Below are 23,367 nucleotides of genomic sequence, written 5' to 3' on the forward strand. Positions count from 1 at the left end.
CCCCTGCAGGTGCTACGCGAGTTTTATTTACAAGGATATCACGATGCCATTTTCTTCTTACAGAGGCAAAGTAAGTGTTACAAAGATTGGGAGGTCTATGTGAGTTAGGAATTCCTAGCTTGCTCTGTCTCACAAAGCATCACTAGGATCTTTTGCACAATCCCAGGTCATTACACATCACCCAAGTTCATGTGATTATTTGTGAACACGTAACTCTTGTAATTATCAATAGGGGAGAACTGGACAGTAAATGGAACGGACAAGAAAATACCGCAGCAGACACCTGTGCACTGTGACAAAGGTAGAGGATCTGTATTTCTTCTCTCCTGTTGGTTTTCACTAGCCGAGTAACATTACACTGAGATCATTGTGGCATGCTGCAGAAAGTGAAAGGACATGGAGTACCTCCTTTGCAAACCCATCAGGAACGCGGTGAGAACATCACGAAGGGGAGGGAGCATAGCTGTCAACTCTGTGGGTGCTCAGGGCCAGAGCACCCACAGAAAAAATATTAGTGGGTGCTTAGCATCCACCAGCCATAGCTGTTTGGTGGCTCAGGGAGCGGCTTGGGGGAGGGCAGCAAGCAGCGAGGGCCTCAGGGAGGAGGTGGGGGGGCGGGGGTGTGGGAAGAGGCAGAGCGAGGGCGGAGCCTTGAGGGAGGGGGCGGAGCCTCGGGGCAGAGAGGTTTGTGGGGCAACCCCCCCGGAAAAATAAAAGTCAGCACCTATGGGAGAGAGCGAAGGCCATATTCACTAAAGTGACCGTTGCTGGTGCATCTTGCTGAGCCGGTTGTGTGTGAAACATCATCAGACACACGGCTCCTTCCCTTCTGCCCCATGGGCCGACTCAAGCCAATATCTCGGAGGGTCCGGCTTCTTTCTCACTCCCTCTGGGCAGAGATGGTTATACGATGATTACTCATTACTTATGTAGCATTATAGGTGTGCACTGGGAGCCACGCCCAGCAGCAACCCCAGAGGGGTCTTTGCGAGAGGAACATGGTCAGTGGCTGGTCTGCAGCTCTATCCCTCTGCCCTTGGCACTGACCCATACTAATAAGAGGTTTCAGAGTAGCAGCCATGTTAGTCTGTATCCACAAAAAGAACAGGAGGACTTGGGGCACATCCACTCCCAGTCTTTATTCAAGCCTAAGTTAATTGTTTGGCCAATGCACATGGCAGAGGGGCATTGCTGGCACATGATGGCATATATCACATTGGTAGATGTGCAGGCGAACGAGCCTCTGATAGTGTGGCTGATGTGATTAGGCCCTATGATGGTGTCCCCTGATTGGCCAAACCGGATAGTTTCTACGTAAAAGAATAAATGGACACAAATCAGATGTCAGGAATTATAATATTCAAAAATCAGTCGGAGAACCCTTCAGTCTCTCTGGCCACTCGATTACAGACCTAAAAGTCGTAATATTTCAACAAAAAAACTTCAAAAACAGACTCCAATGAGAGACTGCTGAATTGGAATTCATTTGCAAACTGGACACCATTACATTAGGCTTGAATGAAGACTGGGAGTGGATGTGTTTTTACACAAAGTAAAACTATTTCCCCATGTTTATCCCCCCCCCCCCCCGTTCCTCACACGTTCTTGTCAATTGCTGGAAATGGCCCACCTTGATTATCACTACGTAAGGTTTTTTTTCTCTCTTGCTGGAAATAGCTCACCTTATCTGATCATTCTTGTTATAGTGTGTATGGTAACACCCTTGTTTCATGTTCTCTGTGTATATAAAATCTCCCCACTGTATTTTCCATGGTATGCATCTGATGAAGTGGGCTGTAGCTCACGAAAGCTTATGCTCAGATAAACTTGTTAGTCTCTAAGGTGCCACAAGAACGCCTTTTCTTTTTGCATGCTAAGGAAGAGCAGATATTTGAGTTTCCTCTTAATTGAATTTGCCTTTATTGACCACTTGTTATTTAAGGATTGTATTTGTTTGTTTCACCTCTGTTGGCTTTTAGTGGTAGCTCTGCCTGCTCCAAAGAGCCAGGAGATGCCTGGATCCCCAGTTGCTGAGATCACATCACGGCATCCTGTGCCATGCAAACTTCACATGAACATGTCACGTTCTCTCACAGACAGGTGAGAACGACTTGTATGAGGATTTCACAACAGCATTAGCCACGAAGGCCCTGTCTTCATCCGAAAAGAAGGGTGTGCTCTTCATTCAAGCTAGTAGCTGAGTCAAGACAAGGCGTGCCACAGAGTCCATAACTCGACCAGGTCATGTCTGTTAAAACTATGCACTGCCTTGTCTTCCCCAGGATTGTTCCTTGAGTTCAGCTACGTTGACGGAAAAACTGATTCTCAGCTGGCGTAAATCTGATCATGCCAAAGACTCCAGTTAGACTTATTCTGATTTACCCCAGCTGAGGATCTGACTCCAGTGTCCCTTAGTTGACAAGTAGCTAGGACACCTGAGTTCTGTTCCCAGTTCAACCACTGATTCGCTGTTTGACCTTGGGTAAGTCATGTAGCTTGCATATATCTCTGTATGTGTGTAGACGAATAAGTTCTAACAAGCAAAATCAATCAGTGGGAGTTGCTAAGCCAGGGTTAAAATTGAAACTGGGTTCCTCTTTTACAACCTATTTTGCCCTCCCCAAATATATGCTACAAGAACAGTCATATCAGCTGCCTTATTGACTGGTTAGATCTAGTGCCAAAGTAGAACTTTTGTTTTGCGAAATTTGAATTGATTCGGACAAGGGGTTCTTGAACAACACCACCCTACAATAGAGATGTTAAATAGTTCTAAGTCTTCCTATAAACTTCTTCTAACTTTTTATTGCCACTTTGTAACCCCGCCCAAAAAAACCCCCCAAATCAGAAAGAAAAACAATGAAATTTAGGCTATGTCTACACTAGTACTTATGTCGGCAAAACTTTTGTCACTCACGGGTGGGGGGGAAAAAACCCCACACCCCAGGAGCAACATGTTTTGCTGGCATAAGCGCTTGTGTGCACAGTGCTATGCTGGCAGGAGACGCCCTCCCGCTGACATAGCTCCCGCCGCTCGCTGAGCTGGTTTTGTATGTCGACAGGAGAGCGCTCTCCCGTCAACATAACGCGGCTACGCGCGCGCTCTTACCGCGGCACAGCTGTGTCGGTACAATGGGCCGCTGTACGCTTGTGCTGGAGAGATGGCCTTCGTTGATTGGATTCCCCTAGCTGAGATCGACTGTGGAATTTCAAAGGGCTTGTCGTCACTAAATTAGGCACTTGAGCCCAGATCCTCAGAGACAGCTGGGGGCCCTGATTCCCATTGAATCAATGGTAGTTCAGTGCCTAAATACCTTTGTGGATCTGGGCCCGGCCTCTGGAATAACAGATGCACAAGTTTTTTGGTGCCTCCTGAGCCCCTACCTTCTGAGAATTAGGCAGCTCAAGCTGAGCACACAAATACTGAGGAACTTCACTAGTCACTTTCGGAAAGCCCAGCTATTGGATTTTAGCCAGAATACTGCTGAGGGGGGTTGAGTCTCTGCCAGGTGAGCAGTTAGCTCCACCCGACGAGAAGAGTGTTGCCAACTAGAGCTTTCTTCTGAGCACCACCAGAGTATGTTGCCTCTTCTCTCATTAGCTTGTAAAGCACAGGGCGTTTGCGGGACCTTGTGGGAGATAGGGGTTGAGCGACAAGGGTTATTGGCGGTAATATGTTAAAATCACTGATTGCATTGCCGGATCCATAAGCAGCAGAGAGGTAAGGCGTTCTACGATTTAAAAACCCAATTGGGCTGAGGGCATGGTTGGAAGGAGCTAAATGAGCTAGTGGTGAAGGAAGGAGCAAAGGGCCGAATGGAGAGGCAAGCAAGTCCTACTGGAGTTTGGAAGATAGTGGATCGGAAGCAGGGAGGTGAACCTGTCATCATCATTTACACAGCCCCAAAGCTGGGCATGGAATTCCCGGACAAGGGGTTGGATTTCCAGCTGCTGTAAATCGGTACCACTCCATTGAAGTCACTAGAGCAACAGGGATCTATGCCCGGGGAGAAATGTTTGCTCGGTACAGGAAGAGAACCAATAATCCAACTTCCAAGGAGGCCATTCTGACAGCAGCTGCAGAACCATGCTCTGCAAGGGGCTGATCAAAGCCCACCAAAGTCAATGGGAGTCTTTCCATTGCCTGAATGGGATCTGGACCAGGCCTGGAATGAGGACTGGGACAGTCTGTTGTGCTGTCCAGTTGGCCCCTCGCCCCACTCTGAAGTGCATATGAAGTCACAGAGTTCAAGGCCAGAAGGGCCTGCCCTCCTGTATCTCTCAGGCCACTAACACCACCCAGCCACCCCAAGTGCGTAGGTGAAGAATGAAATCTGGTTCCCAAACTTCCTTTATAAATTTGTAGTGGAATTGGGAAGGACGGGTGAGAAATGAAACATGGGTGGTGGTAGGGCCAACATGGGGGAATCAAAGTGGCGTTTGCCATTTTCTTGACCATATGGTGGTCCAAAATATTATCACAGCTAGGAAGGGGTCCTCTCTCTTTACTTTCTCTAGGTAACTGCTGACGAGGGCCGTTCTGGAAAATCTAAACCTGGACAACTGCAACAGCTCTTCTTGTTGAAAGCCTTCAACAGTGATGGGCCACGTGAAGATGCGGTTTCCTTGCGCAGAACCCACAGCTGCCATTGACTTCAGCTGAGATCATGGGTGCTCTGGAAATCAGGCTTTACATATATAAATAATATATAGATAAAGAAATGGGATTAACACAGCGTGACTTGTGACACCAGATAACCTAACAGCCTGTGCACATCTCCTTCCCGTTCCTACCCCACCTTGCCTCCCTCCCTTCTCACTGTGTCATGCTGCATTTTATCTAACTATCTGTGCAACCCCTGGGATGGGGTTCAGAGTCCAGCAAAGGACCCCTGTAGGGGCCTTTGGAATGAGATCATGTGCCCTACTCTTCTCTGATTGTAAGAGCCTGGGGTAGAAGCTGTGTTTTTTTGTTTGTTCTATGCATAGCTATGGTGCTGTAATACAAAATAATAATAAAGATTCCTCTTTCCTCTGATATATCAGAGCTGATTACATCTGTCCCGTTTCCCATACACAACGCGCAAACAGGTAATTGCAGCCAGAAAGAGCTTTTATTTCAGATTTAAGGGAACAACTAAGCAAGAAAGAACAAAAGTAAAGTCTCCAAGAGCGAGCACCGTGTGTGTCTTCTAAACAATCTGCACGCTCTGCAGCTACTGGTCTCTGCACACCAGAGAGCCCTTATAAAGGGGTATTATACAGAAGGCAAAGGTGTAAGAGGCGCAAAGCTTAAACAAATAGCCCTTCTGCACCTTCTAACCCAGCCCCATCAAGGGAAGACCGAAAAGTCACAAATCTTAAGAGATGAGTGAGTGTGAAACAAATGTGTCTGACAATCTGAGTCAAATCCTGTGGTCTTTACTTAAGCAAAACTCCCACTGAAGTCGCTGGGGAGTTTTGCCTAGCAAGAACGAAGGACTGGAGCCTTTCCCTTGGCCTTACAGTTAAGTCCTTTGCTGATGAACCACTGCTCAGTTAATGGGAAAGACCCTGTGGGAAACCAAATCAATGGGAGCTGCAAAACCATTCGTTTGTCAAGTCCTGTACTAGGCTCCAGTTCAGCAAAGCACATGCTCAACTTTAAAAAAAAAAATAAAAAAATGATGGTCCGTGCCCCAAAGAGTTTATAATCTCTGACTGTGACTTGGGGTTCCTTCAGCTCTTATCTTAAATGCAGTTGTTCCTCTCTCTAGCCTTCAGATTTCAAGTTTGTCTCTGCTCTGGATAGTGTTCCATATTTACTGAGTCTTAGTGATTTTTGGTGTGGATTTGCTCCGTGTACCAGTCAAATGATGGCCGTTTTTTCTCTCCCGGGAAAAAGATGCACATGCACCCTGAGATTTGAAAGTCAAGCTGTTTCTTTTCTGGCTTGTGCAAAAATCATCAGTAACAAAAATTGTACGGGCCAAACGCTGGGTACTAAAGTGAGCAACTAAGAATCTGAAATGTACAGAGGGGACAGAGCTGATGAGAACGTGCCATTCTTACACAGTCAGAGTAGAGCCGCCCTTTAAAAAATATTGCTTCAAACACAATGTGCGCCACTGATATGCAGCCACCTCTGAAGTGAAATGCAGCAGTTTTTAAACTGAGCACAACAATGCTACGCGACACCATAAGAGAGGAAGAATGTTGCATCCAGTTCAAGATATAAGGAGGAGTGTTTAATACCCTGTAGGCAGAATATAATTACCTAATTTAAGAATTTAGCCAGGACACTGGGGTTAACACCCCTGCTCTCACAACACCCATTGTGGGATGTTTAAGGTAATAGGACACTAATAACTCTACACACTTCCATGGCAGCTAACCACCCAGAACATCAAAGTACAAAGGTGGACAAGTATAATTCAGATGCTATAATGACAGGGCCCATAGAGAACCTATGGACAGTCATATCATCATAGTATGACGTAGGAGGCACAGAGCAGTTAAAGGACTGTCCCAGGGTCATTTGGTGGCAGAATCAGGAACAGAGCCCTGGACTTCTGATGTTACTAACCCACTATCCCTTGCTGTAACTACTACAATACACTGCCTCCTCCTTTAATGACCACCGGAGGTGTGAAAAGGCTATAAACCCCAGCTGGAACTCCCGTTCAAGTTGCTCTTACCTCTAACTGAGAGAAAAGCTAGGTTCTCAGGCAGCTTGTCTGACATAGGAGGTGTCAAGGTTCCTCCCCCACTCTGAACTCTAGGGTACAGATGTGGGGACCTGCATGAAAAACCCCCTAAGCTTATCTTTACCAGCTTAGGTCAAAACTTCCCCAAGGTACAAAATATTCCACCCGTTGTCCTTGGATTGGCCGCTACCACCACCAAACTAATACTGGTTACTGGGGAAGAGCTGTTTGGACGCGTCTTTCCCCCCAAAATACTTCCCAAAACCTTGCACCCCACTTCCTGGACAAGGTTTGGTAAAAAGCCTCACCAATTTGCCTAGGTGACTACAGACCCAGACCCTTGGATCTTAAGAACAATGAACAATCCTCCCAACACTCGCACCCCCCCCTTTCCTGGGAAATGTTGGATAAAAAGCCTCACCAATTTGCATAGGTGACCACAGACCCAAACCCTTGGATCTGAGAACAATGAAAAAGCATTCAGTTTTTACAAGAAGACTTTTAATAAAAAATAGAAGTAAATAGAAATAAAGAAATCCCCCCTGTAAAATCAGGATGGTAGATATCTTACAGGGTAATTAGATTCCAAAACATAGAGAACCCCTCTAGGCAAAACCTTAAGTTACAAAAAAGATGCACAGACAGAAATAGTTATTCTATTCAGCACAATGCTTTTCTCAGCCATTTAAAGGAATCATAATCTAACACATACCTAGCTAGATTACTTACTAAAAGTTCTAAGACTCCATTCCTGTTCTGTCTCTGGCAAAGAGCAGCACACAGACAGACCCAGACCCTTTGTTCCTCTCCCTCCTCCCAGCTTTTGAAAGTATCTTGTCTCCTCATTGGTCATTTTGGTCAGGTGCCAGCGAGGTTACCTTTAGCTTCTTAACCCTTTACAGGTGAGAGGAGCTTTCCCCTGGCCAGGAGGGATTTCAAAGGGGTTTACCCTTCCCTTTATATTTATGACAGGAGGTGATCCCAGCAGCTAAGCCTAGCAATCCAGGCCCCTTCTGGGCAACTGACACTTCTCCCGAAAGCTGATGGGTGTGAAACAAAACAAACACAAGCCTTAAAAAAATGACTAATGGTCTGTAGAGCAAATTCAGCTAAAGGAACCCCTAAAATCGATAGGTGTCTGGATATCAGGCTCAGCCCAAACACACCTGTCCCCAAATCGCACAGCCGCCCTCTCCCCCAGTAGTTAGAATTTCCATTATGCAGCTGAACTGACAGAGCAGCTTGAGTCTAGAGATCCCAGTTCTGGTCATAGATCCCAGGCACGGCGTAGTTACCAGGCTTTGAGGCTATCCAACAATCTCTGCGACATTCTCCTCGCAACGTTTGCAAGCCTCCCCTGCATTTCCCACAGAGATCTCAGAGCAGCTGAAACAGGGCTCGTGAAAACCAAAGGAAAGCCAGAGCCTTTACCTTTGCCACAGTGCAGTAGCAGCTATTCCATTTAGGGTCCTCTTCTCACCGGCTGGAAATCGTGACAAAGGGCCACACATTAAAAACCATTCAAAGGAAATAATTTTTTTTCACACAAGATGTATTTAGACTGGGGAACTCCTTGCCACATTATGTCACAGAGGCTGGGAATTTAGCAACGTTCAAAGAAGGACTGAACATTTAAAAGTTAAAAAGACGAGCCAGAGTTATCATAGTTAATATGAAGAAAAAAGTGTGGGAAAGGACCTCATGCTACATGGTTTAGACCAATCTCTAGCTATTATAGATTAGGGGGCAGATTATCCCAAATCTGCCTACTGTCGGGTTTCTTGCACCTTCCTTTGAAGCCGGCCACTGGCAGAGGCATAATTCTGGCCTAGATCTACCTAATGGTATTTGTATGCTCCCCGTTACCATCCCATCGGAGCGCCTCACAATCTATTAACATTCCTGTCTTCACAACCCCTTGGGAGGCAGGACAATGCCGGGATTCAGCAGAAGGTCTCCATGAGCACAGCACTCACAGTTCCTTTCTAAGGCAACATCGGCCTCCCGATACCCTTGGGAACAAACCTCCCTCAGCACCTGTTGCCTTTGCTACAGAGGCAGCTTCCCTCTCGCTCTCCCAGGTACGTGTCAGTCAGCACTTACTCTCCCAAGAGAGACATCTAGGACATTTCGGCAGGAAACAAGTCTCTTCTCCTCTGCAATAAACACATGCTTAAGGACCTGATCCAAAGCCCACTGAAGTCAAAGGAAAGACTCCCTGTTGACTTTAAGAGGCAGGATGGTCCAGTGGGTAGGGCACTAGTTGGATTTAAGAGACCCAGGTTCCCTGCTCTGCGACAAACTCCATGTGACCTGGGGTGAGTCACTTAGGCTCCTGAAGGGCTTCTAAATACCTTTAATAATCTAGCCCTAACTCACATTGGAGTTAGGCACCTGGACGCTGACTCATGTCTTTAGGCTCCAATATACTGTTAAAAAGCATACCCTTAGTAACTCTGGGCCTCCATTCCCCATCTGTAAAATGGGGATAATAGCACTGCCCTGCGGCATGAGGGTGCTGCGAGAAGAAATACATTAAAGATTGAAAAAAGAAAAGGAGTACTTGTGGCACCTTAGAGACTAACCAATTTATTTGAGCATAAGCTTTTGTGAGCTACAGCTCACTTAAGGTGCCACAAGTCCTCCTTTTCTTTTTGCGAATACAGACTAACACGGCTGTTACTCTGAAACCTGTCATTAAAGATTGAGGCACTTAGATACCATGGTAACAGGGCCCACAAAAGTACCTCATATAGACGGACTTCCATGGGCTTTGGATTCCGCTCTACAAGGCTAATTATTGCCCCCCTTCCCTCCACTAAGGCCAAGGGTTTTTTGTGGAGGGGCCGAACAGAACTGCTCTTCCAGACCCCGTAGTGGGGGGGGGAAGAGGGGCAGGGATATGTTCTCTGAGTCCCAGCAACATGAAGCTTTACGACCAGTGAACCTGCATCACTGCAGACCCATGCCCTTGCTCTAGCCTCCCCCTCTTACCCCATCGCCCTGAGAAGGCAGCACAGAATTGTTTCCCACTGGGTGATTTGCTACTGCTTTGCCCAATTTAGTTTTAAAATAATTCTAGGCATGGATCAGGCACCTAAATCCTAAATGAAAGGGCTCATCTGTCCTGGACAATCTGGCTGTTGTGGTAAAAATCCTGCTCCATTTTAGATAGGACCTAAGGCCCAGATCTTGAAAGGTATTTAGGGGCACCTAACTGCCATTATAATTAAGGTGCCTAAATTCCTTTGAGAATCTGGGCTGAAGTGTGCTTTAACCATGACCCTGTTATAGCCCTGTTATGTCCAAAGCGGTAACTTTTGTTCAGGTACATGATTAAAACACAGTTGGGTCCTGGCCACATTATGGTAAGAAACTGAGCATTAACCAAGTCAGGGAACAAATATTTCATAACTGGCAGCCCCAAACGCAGTGCTTCTACACCTTGGATGGAGCCAGAACGGCCAGGATCTACCACAAGGGAGCAAATTCTGACGGCAAAATAGGACGACAGAAGAGCCATTTTATGCCACTTTTCGACAAACCCACCTCCAGCCTGAAAAATCCAAGGGATGACGGACGTTGGGCCATATTCACCCCGGCTGATACTAATGGAGTGACACCGGCGATAAAGCTGGGCAGAAGTTGTGAGCTTCTCCTTTTCCCTGTCAGGGAACGTAGCGAGGCAGCTCGAAAGATCCCAGTGTCACTTTTGGGCCTTTTCATTGATAAGGCCGGGTCAAGTGTTCGATGGGGGAAGGGGCTTTTCCAGTTGTACAGTTCACAGCAGCTGCACCTTTATCTTATGCCAACCCCTCAGTGGCAGCCCCGGCTCTTTTAACCTTTTCAACAGGGCTGTGCAGGCATCTGAACGCTGCTCAGAAGGCACCGGAGTGGCTGTTCACTGGTTTGAGCTACTGTTATGATGTTTCGTTTACCAGGCAGGCTGCCTACGAAGTGACAGACGAGAGTGAGAAGGAGCATTACTTTTAGCACTCTGAATTGCATTGTTTCCAACGTGCTCCTTAAGGTTATACCAAAATGTTGCGATACTCACATGCCATACGCTTCAGGGTCCCATCATCACAGCTAAAGGCAGCAGGTGAAAGTGGGTTGCTTTTTTTTTTTTTTTTGCTATGACAAGTCTCTAGAGTCCTAATTCAAAAAGCATCAGTCAGTCAATGGAAAGACTCCCAACTGGGTCCTTAGTAGTCAGACTTACTCCACACAGAAATCCCTCCCTCCCTCCCTTTTTTTAAACAAAAAGTATCTAATTCCCCCGGCACTTATCACAAATGTTAATGGATTTAACTCTATGACGTACCTAGGAGGTAGGTACACTGAAGATGAAATCCTAGCCCTGTTGAACTCAATGGGAGTTCTGCCATTCACTTCAATAGTACCAGGATTTCACTCTAAAGGTTGTTAATCCCATTCTACAGATAGGGAAGCAAAGGCACAGAGAAGGAGAGCATTACCTGACAACGCTCAGCACCTCTGAAAATCAGGTCGCCCTATTTAGATGGGGCACTTCAGGCACCCAGGTTTGAAAACTCACCAGGGTGTGTGGTTTATGGCCACTGAAGTCCAAAATGTTTCATCTTGTACTAGGACCAGGTCTAGGTGGTCAAGTTACACCAGAAAAGTGATCAATCAAAAATAAAGCCATGAGATCAAGTGTGAAACTTTTGGGAAGTGAGAAAGGCACAGATGTTGCAGCTTCAGACCCAACCTCAGATATCTTGACTACACTTGGAAGAAATGGTTATTTTAAAGATTCCTTTGACTTGATTTCCTGCCTTTGCTTAGGGTAATTAATTTGATGATTTAATAGGACTTTGTCCATTTTTAGCTACTATAATCCTCTAGGAACCTATCTTCCTACAGAGCCACTTGGGAGAGCTGTCCCAAGCAGATGCATCCTTTTGAACTGCAGCATTTAATACCATGTAATTTATATTATTGTGTCTGCATGACCAAGAAAATCTGCCACTGAGGTGAATTCCCCCCCACCCCATATTTCTCTTTATAATCCACATGTCTTGCAGACAGGAGTTGCTATTTAGAGGGCAACGAAAAAGCAGAACAAAATGACAAATGCTATCATCTTTTTTTTTTTTTTTGCATGGCCTTTATATGCCGAGAGGGATCGCTTTGTGGATTAGAGGGATTAAGTGTTAATTCTTGCATTTAGTTATTTGCTCCCAGACTATAAAGATTTGTGAGTAGGACACAGTGCCAAAACTTACTACGCAACTTGGCTTATTGATGTCCTTCATTAGTGGTGTAGTCCCAATAACGTACAGAACATTCCCCACAGGTCTGGAAAAGAGTAGGGACCACCTTCTGCTCTCAGTTACACTACATTGCATTGAGTTCAAAGGAGTTACTCCAGCGTTACAGTACAGCAAATGACATCATAGATAAATCAGGTCTGCCTAAAGAGGTTACTAACAGACAAAGCATACACAAGGAAAGGGATGTCACAAAGGTGATCGGAATTGGGTTATTTAATAATAGCATGTCTTGTTACTGCCAGCTTCAATAGCTGCTTGGATCCTGGTATTTAAAGTCACTGGTCAGAGCCATGGCACAGAATTTCTGTTTGAAAAAGAAAAGTCATTGCCAATCGTCATGGTTGAGAATACCACCTTAAAAGTATTAATTGAATGCAAACCCACGCAGAATTGTCTTCCTGAGTCTGCAAACTGGAAAAAAATATTTGCTGTTTCAAATTAACCTGTTCAACTCATGACAATGCTAAAGTTAACAGCAGCACATACCAACATTAATTATTTCATTGGTTTTATCATTTTTTTTTAAAATCTCCCAGCTAACGTGTTTATGCCATAAGCCCATGCACCCACCCATGTGGCACTTGGCATTAACTACTCTCTCCTGTTCAACAAAAGCTTCCATTTTAAAACGTGAATAAAGATGCCACAGAATCACCAGGTATAGGACTGGAGGGGACCTCAATAGGTCATCTAGTCCAGCGGTTTTCAACCTTTCCCCCATTTACGAACCGCTAAAAAATTTCAAGTGGAGGTGCGATCCCTCTGGAAATCTTATACACGGTCCACAGATCACAGGTGGAGCACCACCGATCTAACCCACTCCCCTACACTCAAGGCAGGCCTAAATAATAACTAGATCATTCCTGACAGGTATTTGTCTAACCTGTTCTTAAAAACCTCCAATGACAAAATCCACATCCTCCCTGGGCAATTTGTTCCAGTGCTTAACGACCCTGACAGGTAAGAAGTTTTTCCTAAAGTCCAACCTAACCTCCACTGCTGCAATTTAAGCCCGTTGCTTCTTGTCTTATCCTCAGAGGTTAAGGAGAACAATTTTCCACCCTCCTCTTTGTAACAACCTCTTACGTACTTGAAAACTGTTACCATGTCTCCCCCTCAGTCTTCTCTTCTCCAGACTCAACAAACCCATTTTTTCCCATCTTCCCTCATAGATGTTGTTTTCTAGACCTTTAATCATTTTTGTTGCTTTCCTCTGAACTTTCTCCAATTTGTCCACGTCCTTCCTGAAACATGTCCAGTTCTGAGCGCCACAATACTCCAGCTGAGGCCTAATCAGCACGGAGGGAAAGAATCACTTCTCGTGTCTTACTTACAACGTTCAGTGTGCTCCACCCAAGGGCAAGGTCAGATGAGGTACAAGAGCAAGCCATTTGTGGTGAGAGGTAAAAAGACTAGCCAAAAGAGAAATTTTAGGACATGGAGGAAAACAAGGTTGCTTGGCACATGGAAAAAGGGAGGATGTTCCATGCACAGCCACAGTGGAGAGGCATGGGGGATGAAATGAAAGGTTGGGAGTTGTCTTGGTTATTAAATATAGGATGAATGCATAAGGCAGCCTGAAAGGAATATTTTGAAAAACTCCCAACTATCAGGAAAATCTCTCTCATCTGAGTTGTCCCTAAGAGGGAATTATAAATGTTTACATGATGTTCAACTCTCTAATACACATTACAGCCTAAAATCCTGGAAGGCACTTTAGACTAATCACTGCATTACGAATCAACGCAAGGCTCATGCCTTAATCCTATTTTAAAGTACAAGGGCATAGGTTAACAAGAGCAAAAGCGAAGGGAGACGGAGATTAGCTTTCTAAACAGAGTCAAGGAAGGGTAGGTACACAGCTCTGACCTTCATTGATCCTCTACATTAGGACGGGTTTCACAGTTACCTATACAGACATCAGGGCAATGAATAATGTATTGACACCAGAAACAGTGAATTTCAAGTGATGGAAAACGTGATACATTTTAAGGAACAGAATCCTACCTTCTGCTGAGCAATCAGTTGTACTTTCCCCTGTTCTACCACTGCTGTGGTTACTGGGGAGGCAGCATGGCCTAGTGGATAGAACAGTGGACTAATTAGAGACCTGAGTTCCATTTCCAGATCTGCCATTGACCTGCTGTATGACCATGGGCAAGTCATTTCATTTCCATATACCTCAGTTTCCCCAGCTGTAAAATGGTGATTTATCTGCTTTGAGAAGTGGATGAAAAGCAGAACAGAAGAGTTAGATTTTTAGTTCTTCCATGAATCAAATTGTTTTACAAAGTTGACTGCATTTTTTAAGTGCAATAAAAGGAGTTTTGTGATTCTGCAGGATAGGGAAGCTGTAGAACATGGTAAACTGGATGGTTATACAGCAGAATAGATTGGCTAGGTTTCCGTGATCAAACCAGTCTGTTTTATAAAGCCAGGAAGCAATATGTGGATATTTATTAAGTATATATGGTGCTTAGTAGTGCCCTAATACTGAATTGCATGCATGTTTGAACTGTACTGCGTAAAGCAAAGCATACTGGCACCCAGTTGTGGAAGCTGCAGTTAGTAAAGTCCCATCTGTTACTTCTAGCATTCCAACACCCTTGCCTGGTGCAGAGAGTTGGAGCCTGTTCAGGTTCTGAATGCGACAGTTTGCATTTCTATAGTGCCTTTCATCCAAGGATATTAAAGTGCTTTATAAATATTAACCCTACCACACCTGTGAAGTACTATTCCCATTTTACAGATGGGGAAAGTGAGGCAGAGAGAGAGCAGTTACGTTTCACAACCAAGGTCCCATAGCAGTGAAAGAAGCAAGAACTCAGATCTTCTTATTTGGTTTTCTGCTATCCAATAGGCCTATTTAACTCAAGAGAGCATGCATATGTGAGGATCTGAAAACATTTCTTTCCCATACTACTATATGCTCTTGGTAATTAAATATTGCAATGCAGCAAACATGTTTCTGAAAACCTCATTAGCAGATTTCACTGAAGTTGACAAATCACTGGGCTCCCCATCCCTCACTAACCATTAATCCTTCCGTAAAGAAGAGGAGGAGCCTAAGGGAATTAGGCATCCAATTGAATTTCTGGGGGAGTATCTTCTAAGATGTCTATCTTTAGTAGGTAAATCAAGTCTGTGTGTAAAAGAGTTTTGGGTTTTGCTATTTTTATTGTTTTTCCAGAACAAAGTGATTAATCAAAGAGTCCAAATCCCATGTCTTCGTCAGACTCCTCAGATTCTTCTTTCTTCTCTTCCTCTTTTTTCTCTTCTGCAAGTCAAAGAAAGTGCAAATTATATTTGAAAGTCCAGTAGCTCCTGCTAAGAGACAGAAGTCTGGATCATCCTTGTGCATGTTAATTTAGTGTTTGACTAATGAATACTGTGTACATGTACACGGAGACAAACGTAGTATGTATGAATTTAAGCAATCCTTTACCTCCCCGCCACTTGCGGGCAATAAAAGTTACGCTTTAAGGCAATAAAAGTTATGCCCCAGGAAAAGAAATTTTGGGCAGGCAGGCCCTGGTTTTTAAGGCTTATTCTGTGCCAACTGGGGGAGACTTTCAAAAGCGCCAAATGACATAGGTGCAAAAATCGAACTGACATTTAATGGGACATCTGAGCCTTTCACCCATGTAGCTTTAGAAAATACAATCCTCAGTCACCAAAGTGTTACGTTAAAATGAACAGTCACTCCTGTAAGATGTTTCCCAAGCTAATCTTGGTTTAAAAGTTTGCACTGTGTACATTTAAAAAAAAAAAGTAGTTCTACGTTTAAACCAAGCACAGCAGCTCCTACAGTTAGGAAAGCTATGAAGGCTCATGCTTCAGGTCAGATTCTTCATGGATTTACTGTTTGTGGAAAATAAGAGACCCTCTTAAGAGAGAAGCATTCTCAGTCTCACACAGAACCCAGGAACGCCCCTCCCGCAAAAACAAGACGTACCTGCAGGTGCGCCTTCACCGGCAGCCAGAGATGCAGCAGGGGCTGTAGCAAGGGCACCTCCTGCTGGAACACAGGCTAACTTGGAGAGGCCTACGACATGAGAGACTTGTAAACAACACACACACGCCTCATTCTAAGAGCCCTCAAAGTTAGGCAGAACGTGTTGTACCTAGGTAACCTCTTTCGTCTTATGATGTCCGACACAAGGACAACATTTCACATACAGGGCGCAAGTGCACGCCTGAAGCAAGACAGCACTGCGTGGCATAGCACTTGAGACAAATGAAATGATTTTTAACCTTTGTCTCATGTGTTTCGTAGACATGTGAAGGCAACCACTCTGAAATGTATACACAGATAAACGCTGCCCAAACAGAAAATTCACAAGCAGCTGCACTAAATGTGTTACGTAGTAAATGAATTAGCATGGTACAAAATGGCCATTTTGAATCATAGAATATCAGGGTTGGAAGGGACCTCAGGAGGTCATCTAGTCCAACCCCCTGCTCAAAGCAGGACCAATCCCCAATTTTTGCCCCAGATCCCTAAATGGCCCCCTCAAGGATTGAACTCACAACCTGGGTTTAGCAGGCCAATGCTCAAACCACTGAGCTATCCCTCCCCACAAGTTCTGTTATTTCAAATCACTTTTGCTCACATTGGATGAAAGTTACTTAAAAGTGAACACTAATCTTGGAAGTGTCTGATTTGTGCCGGGAAATTATTTGGTGTGCAAAATGAGCATTGGGCTGAAAACTAGTACACCAAAATGAAACTGGGTCTTCAGCTTTGCACTAAATTTATTCCAATGCTCAAAGCCACATTTTCTGAATCTAGAACGTGGCTCTGAATTATAAAAGTTAAACTGCACAGGAATAAAATATCTGCAGGCAGTGAAGACCTGAATTTTAATCTTTCTGAAAGTCATCACGAGAGTAAAAATCAATGGTCTTTATAATGCAGCACAGAACCAAATCTGAAAGGAATGTAATGAACTTAACATTCAGCAATTAAAACTTGCTTCAAACTTTACAAACACTGATTAATTAAGCCTCCTATCACTTCCCCACTCTCTGAGATGGGGAAAACACATTCAGAAAGATTAAGTGACTTGCCCCAGAAGCTTCATTGAAACTCAGGAATTTTCTGAATCTCAACCCCTGCTTAATTTAGTACAGAATCTTGGTGGCAACTTTATTTTAATGGTAATGCTTACAAGCATATAAGTAAGTGTTTTCATAATAGCTGGAAAAAATGAACTGAAAGATTGCTACTGTATTCTGTTGGGGTATACCTAAAAATTTGATACTCCATTGTGAATCTGTAATTTAACGGAAGTGAACAGTGATTCAAAATTAGGTTGATTAGTTCATAATACTAATCAAAGACACTCTAGTTACATTCTTGTATCTTCCCATAGTCACAAGGGGAGTGTTTTTCCATTTGAAGGGATAAAATAAAGAAATATCCAATTTCCACTTCAAATAAAGGGAAGTCAGAGTTGGTTTTAAGCCTTTGCATACAAGGCTCATCTTCTGATTTAGAGCAAGAATCTATACGCTCGTTTACAATAAAATGCACTTTAACACCGACTGAGCTGCCGAGACAAACACCTACTGTATTTTAATAAGCTTGTAACAGACAACTGCCTGGAGACACTTCTCTGCAAATCAATATTTTAGCTGGCGTTTGCTTCTGTCAAGCAAATATGAAACCCAGCATTTCCCTTTTAGATGAATCCACAGAAATGCAAATGGATTGATCTGTCTAGTTCTGTCTTGCAACAACTAAGCTCTTAAAATCTGGTAAGTTTTTACCTGAGTTGACAACATCATCAACATCTTTGCCACTCAGTTCACTGATGACCTTTATTATGAGAGAGAGAAAAAGAAAGAGGTTAAAGATCAATCCTGGAATTTTGGGTGTTCGACATGTTTAGTCGTCTCTTGACACTGGCAATTCCCCAACATACGCATTACCACAAAGGTATGCGTAACAGAATAATTAAACAGAGCATTAAGGAATTAAAGGGACAAAGAATAGCTTAGAGACAAAAAGTAGGTTTCTGGAGAATGTTTACAAGATCAACTAACAGCAATATTAGCATAAAATTTAAATAAGATCTGAACCGAACACTTGTCAGGATAAAAAACATTACCTTGCAGTATCTGCAACCCAAACATTGCAGTATTGAATGAAGTTAGTGCATTAGAAAGGGAAGGAGGTAAGTGACACCGACTTTGACCAGTGCTAAAATTACATAGCATAAATAGCAAAGAACAAACCAGATTTGAAATTTTAGACACATGCAGGTAAGGAAGTGGTTTAAAAAAAAACCAAACAATAGACTTCTAGTATAACACTTTCTTTTAATAGAAACTATAAACTACATGTTTGAAAGCTGTAGAAGTAATAACTAAGTTCAGTAACGAGTCACTGCATGCTCATTTGCTCAATGCACTTTCATCTTATGGTGCAGTATCAGGCGTCACTGAACTTGACCAGGAAAAATTTAACATTTTAACACTAAAAAAGCTGATCCGAAGTCTTAAAGTTAAATTATTCCTTTATTTAAAATTTCTCATAGCATGCAATTGCTTAAAGCTATTTGGGAACGCAACAGTTTGGGGAGGTATCATAGAATATCAGGGTTGGAAGGGACCTCAGGAGGTCATCTAGTCCAACCCCCTGCTCAAAGCAGGACCAATCCCCAACTAAATCAGGACACTGGACTCTGAGTTAGGAGACCCTGAGTTCTATCCTGGCTCTGCCACTGAACTATTCTGTAACCTTGAACAAGGTTGTTCCCTCCTTCTGTTTCCCTCCTATTTTTTGTCCACCTACTCCACGTTTCTCAGAACAGTACCCACCTGGTATAGCACCTATTACAATGAGGACTCAATTTCAGCTGGAGCCTCTAGGCACCATAAATAATAAATTAACTGAACAGCCCATATCACCCATAGACAGGGATGGAGTCTCATGCTGATGTCGACGTATCAGGATTCAGCAAATACTACAGGTGAACATGTAAATGCGACGACAGATCAATGCAAGAACAGCAAACACGGTTACAAGTGGAACAGACGAGATTGTCCCTGACGATTGCAGACTGCTATTTACTTGCTTTAAGTCGTCCACGTTTTTCACATAAGGTGTTAATGTTACTTCAATGTGGTTAAGAGCCACATGACAAACCTACTGCCACCTTGCTCTGACGCTGGCTGTTGTTTTCCAGTTGCCATACCCACATAGTACAGCTAAGAAAGGTTACATCACATACAGATCTTTATCCATAAACAGATGTTTATATATAAAGTGTGTGTGTTTCTCTCTTTACCCATACACCCTCCCCATTCTTCCTCCCATTCAGAGGTAGGCATCAATAGGACAGTCAATTACTGAAGAAAATCAGGAATAGTATTTCAGTACAGTGTTTTCCCAGCAGTAATTAATACTACAGTTCATACTATGAATCAGTAGACAATCAATATTAAAGCTTTCAGAGCAGGCAAAAGGTGAAACTCATAGGAGAGAACATTTGCAGATGGGTTTATGTACTCTGTTACTGATAGAGACTATATATAGTGACAAAAGTACATTGGGAAGAAAAAAGAAAAGTTGTCAGAGATTCTTCTGGATTTCCTCCCAGTCTCCAAGTCTCAAAAATTTCATATTGCAGTGTGTTTTTCTCTTTCCTGCTGATATCTGGATACGAGTATCTTTGCCTTGACTAAGTCCAAATGCCTACAATCATCCAGAAGTCATGGATACCATCTTCACAGGAGACTCTGTCTCCAGCAGTCTGGGAAGGTAAGGAAGGCCTGAACTTTGCTCCCCTCCACAAAAGCACATTGCACTCAAGTGTCACAATTTTTACTTCCCTGGCCAAGATTCCTCTGAGATTTGAACCCACTACCTCCATCACTGCAAGCGGGAGCTGTGGGGGTCTGGACTCAATGGCTCAGCAGGTCTCTTCCAGTCCTATGTTTGCACTAAACACCAGTGAACTTCCAACTGGCAAGTTGTAAGAATCCTTAGGCTTTTCCAAAGCTATACAGACCAGAAAAGAAGTTTAACAAGCCCGTTTACACTATTAAACTACCAGGGCATTATATTCTGTATGGTACTGGAGTGTAAGATAACTGCTTCAAATATTCTCTCAGAGGAGTGTTCCTGTAACTACTTCAAAAGGCAAGAGACACTAATGCAAAGAAACCAACCTTGTTGACACGCGCATCATCTGTATCGATACCAACGCTGTCGAGGATCTTCTTGATGTTCTTGGCTGTAGGGTTGTTGTTGCCACCCAGGACAGCAAGCAGGTAAGCGGCCACGTAACGCATTCTGAAACAGACGCCCACAGGAAAGAATTCAAGTTAATGTCTTGGATACAGAAGTGTTGCCTTAAAGAGCTCCCATGTCAGGATATAAGAACCTATGGTACATAAAAGAGAATATAAACAATCTCATCTAAGCATTTAATGACTATTACTGAACTACAAATCCAGAGGGAGGAAACTGCTGGAGCAAAGGGCATCAGATACAGATACCTCCTTGGGTCTCAAACTAGCAGGCAAGGTTTTATGCTGTCTTTATACGAGGAAGGTTTTCCCAACATAGTTACACCAGCAAAACCTTCTAGTGTGGTTGCAGTTGTGTCCGCACTTTTATACTAATATAAAGTATAACTTAGGGCTTGTCTAACTTAAAACGCTACAGTGACACAGCTGATAATGCGCCACTGTAGAATTCAGCATAGACACTACCTACATGAATGGGAGGGATTCTTCCATCTGCGTAGGTAATCCGCCTCCCTGAGAGGTGGCAACTAGGCCGACACTATGTACAGAGAGATTTAGGTGGGCTTAACTATGCCGCTCAGTGGATTTTTCAGACCCCAACTGACCTAGTTAATCTGACCTAAACATCTAGTGCACACCAGGCCATTTGCTGGTTCAGGGAAACAGCATACGCTATATCAGTATAAACAGAGCAAGGCTACATATATACTAGGAATGCTTTACCGGTATGGACTACCCGTATACTATACTGGCCAAGTGCTCCTAAGTTGGACACGACTATCATGGCAAAGCTGCACTGTGAACTGCTATGGTAAAAGAGCAGTTTTGTAAGTATAGTTACACTTGCATTACAGACTTCTGCCAGCAAAACTCTATCCGTCAAGAAGCACACACCCAACCAACACGGCTGTGCCGGAATCAGTCCGTAGTGCAGATGTTGCTATACTGGCAAAACTGCATCTACACTAAAGGGCCTTGTTGACATAGCTATGTTGGTTTAAAAAAAAAAATCATGCCCCTAACCGACATGGCTCTGCCAGGTTAAATGAAAACAAGGCCTTAGCACAGAAGCAATTTCTTTCTCAGCTCCAGAAGAAAAGAGCTTCAACTACGTCACCAGTCCAGATATGGGGATAGTGACAGCTAAACTGATGGTGATGGAGAGCAAACCATTTTTAGAAAAGGTCAAAAATCACAAAAAATGGTAGGGTTTAAATTACTTCTCATGATCAAAATAAGGCCTGGGATCTACAGAATTCTGAAGAATATGGGACTTCTCCTACATCCCATCAAAGTGTTAATGTTAGGGTAGGTCAACTTTTTAGCATATATTACTTTGGGGGAAGGGGGTATGTGCGTGAGAGAAAGAGATGGGCCAGGGAGGAGGTCGGTGTCATACAGAATTGGGCAAACCTGCCTTGAACCAAGGCCTAAAGTTGATGCCAAACAAGCCATTTTAGTGGCTGGTAAGCAATACTTCAATTGCTCCCCTTGGAAAACAGAAGATCGCTGACACCTTAAATAAAAGAAGGGTAAATCATTACCCAGCATCTAATAGGTGTTTCTGAAAATTAGTCCTTTCCACTTTTTCCATGAGTAAACAAATCAGTACATTCAGTCTTCTAGACCAATGTTTCTCAAGCTTTTTGATACCAGGGAGTGGCTTGCTGCCTTCCTAAACCGTGTCAGGGAGATCTCAGGGACTGGTCACTGAGAAACAGCATTCTTATACAGCACCAAACACAACTGTCGGTGCTTAATCATTTTCTCTCAATAGACTGCCTACCACATTTTGTTTTCATGTCTGCCTCCCACTGCAGTTTTGACTAGGAGCCATATTTCTAATTTTGAAACAGACATTTTACAGCTGCTCCCTAAAGAGTCAGGAACATTACGAATCGATTGGCTAGAGCTGCATTTAAAGCCCTCGTGTAGTTTGGAAATCAACCTGTTTTCTCATGGAGTTGTAAACTTTTTCTGCATTAAATGCCTGCAGCGGTGCACTAATTCAAACCCATCTTCCTGAACTAACTGCAAAGTTAACGTTACAGGAAAGTTTGCATGCTATACGGTGGGGGGGGGGGCAGTCACTGGCCGGGGGGGCCGGGCTCTCAGCGGGGGGAGGGGGCAGTCACTGGGGGGGCCGGGCTCTCAGCGGAGGGGGGGCAGTCACTGGGGGGGCCGGGCTCTCAGTGGGGGGGGGCAGTCCCTGGCCGGGGGGCCGGGCTCTCAGCGGGGGGAGGGGGCAGTCCCTGGGGGGGCCGGGCTCTCAGCGGGGGGGGGCCGGGCTCTCAGTGGGGGGGGGGCAGTCCCTGGGCCGGGCTCTCAGTGGGGGGGGCAGTCACTGGGGGGGCCGGGCTCTCAGCGGAGGGGGGGATGTCACTGGGGGGACCGGGCTCTCAGCGGGGGGAGGGGGCAGTCCCTGGGGGGGCCGGGCTCTCAGCGGGGGGAGGGGGCAGTCCCTGGGGGGGCCGGGCTCTCAGTGGGGGGAGGGGGCAGTCACTGGGGGGGCCGGGCTCTCAGCGGAGGGGGGGATGTCACTGGGGGGGCCGGGCTCTCAGCGGGGGGGGGGCAGTCCCTGGGGGGGCCGGGCTCTCAGTGGGGGGGGGGTCAGACACTGGGGGGACCGGGCTCTCGGGGGGGCGGACCCCAGTCACTAGGCGGGGGCAGGGTTCCGGGGGGGGGGGCGCGGCCCGCACTCACTTTAAGTCCGGAACAGACCCGAAACGATGTGCACGCTCTGCCCCGCGCTCCGAGAAGGAGCTGACGACTGGCCTACGGGGCCGCAGGGCCCCTGCGCACGGGCGGGGCGGGGCAAAGGGCGCGGGGTCAAAGGTCACCTCCCCTCTCCTTTCGCTCCCGCGGCGATTTCGTCACCCGCGCGTCACACGCCGCTGCCCCGCCCCACAAGCTGCCATTTAAACACACCAGAAAACAAGATACAGAATGAACGGTCCGTTAGTCCCGCCCCCAACGGCTCTAGGTCTGCGCGTGCGTACAGAGACCGGGCAATGGGCGCCGGGCCCGCCATGTTGGAAAGGGGGAAAGAGGGCAGGAGCCCCGCCCCTTCTTCTCCAGCCCATGGGCGGGGCCAGCGAGGCGGGGAGCACAAGGCACCCCTCAGG

At 45.1% G+C, this 23,367-nt stretch overlaps 1 protein-coding gene and 1 long non-coding RNA gene across 2 annotated transcripts; one reads left to right on the top strand and one right to left on the bottom strand.

Annotated features, from left to right (window-relative positions):
* The first annotated feature begins 8 nt into the window (after window positions 1-8).
* On the top strand, window positions 9-2,025 carry LOC142069766 (uncharacterized). The gene is made up of 3 exons (XR_012665720.1): window positions 9-70; window positions 233-301; window positions 1,980-2,025. It is a non-coding gene; the product is annotated as an uncharacterized LOC142069766 (long non-coding RNA).
* A 13,115-nt stretch (window positions 2,026-15,140) lies between these two features.
* On the bottom strand, window positions 15,141-23,099 carry LOC125624996 (large ribosomal subunit protein P2-like). Its single transcript, XM_048826468.1, has 5 exons — window positions 22,946-23,099; window positions 20,162-20,285; window positions 17,756-17,804; window positions 15,939-16,028; window positions 15,141-15,260 (listed from the first exon to the last, which is right to left on the bottom strand). Exons 2-5 carry the CDS (start codon window positions 20,282-20,284, stop codon window positions 15,184-15,186), a joined length of 339 nt encoding a protein of 112 aa, XP_048682425.1. The 5' UTR covers window position 20,285; window positions 22,946-23,099; the 3' UTR covers window positions 15,141-15,183.
* Between the last annotated feature and the right edge of the window lie 268 nt (window positions 23,100-23,367).

Source organism: Caretta caretta, chromosome 21 (assembly GCF_965140235.1).
Source record: "Caretta caretta isolate rCarCar2 chromosome 21, rCarCar1.hap1, whole genome shotgun sequence".
NCBI lineage: Eukaryota > Metazoa > Chordata > Testudines > Cheloniidae > Caretta > Caretta caretta.

Excerpts from the sequence above, each read along its gene's own strand:
- LOC125624996 (XM_048826468.1), bottom strand. The coding sequence starts at position 20,284 with ATGCGTTACGTGGCCGCTTACCTGCTTGCTGTCCTGGGTGGCAACAAC. Across the intron at positions 17,805-20,161 it reads ATGATGCGCGTGTCAACAAG|GTCATCAGTGAACTGAGTGG; the intron begins GTTGGTTTCTTT and ends CTCATAATAAAG. Across the intron at positions 16,029-17,755 it reads TGATGATGTTGTCAACTCAG|GCCTCTCCAAGTTAGCCTGT; the intron begins GTAAAAACTTAC and ends CTCATGTCGTAG.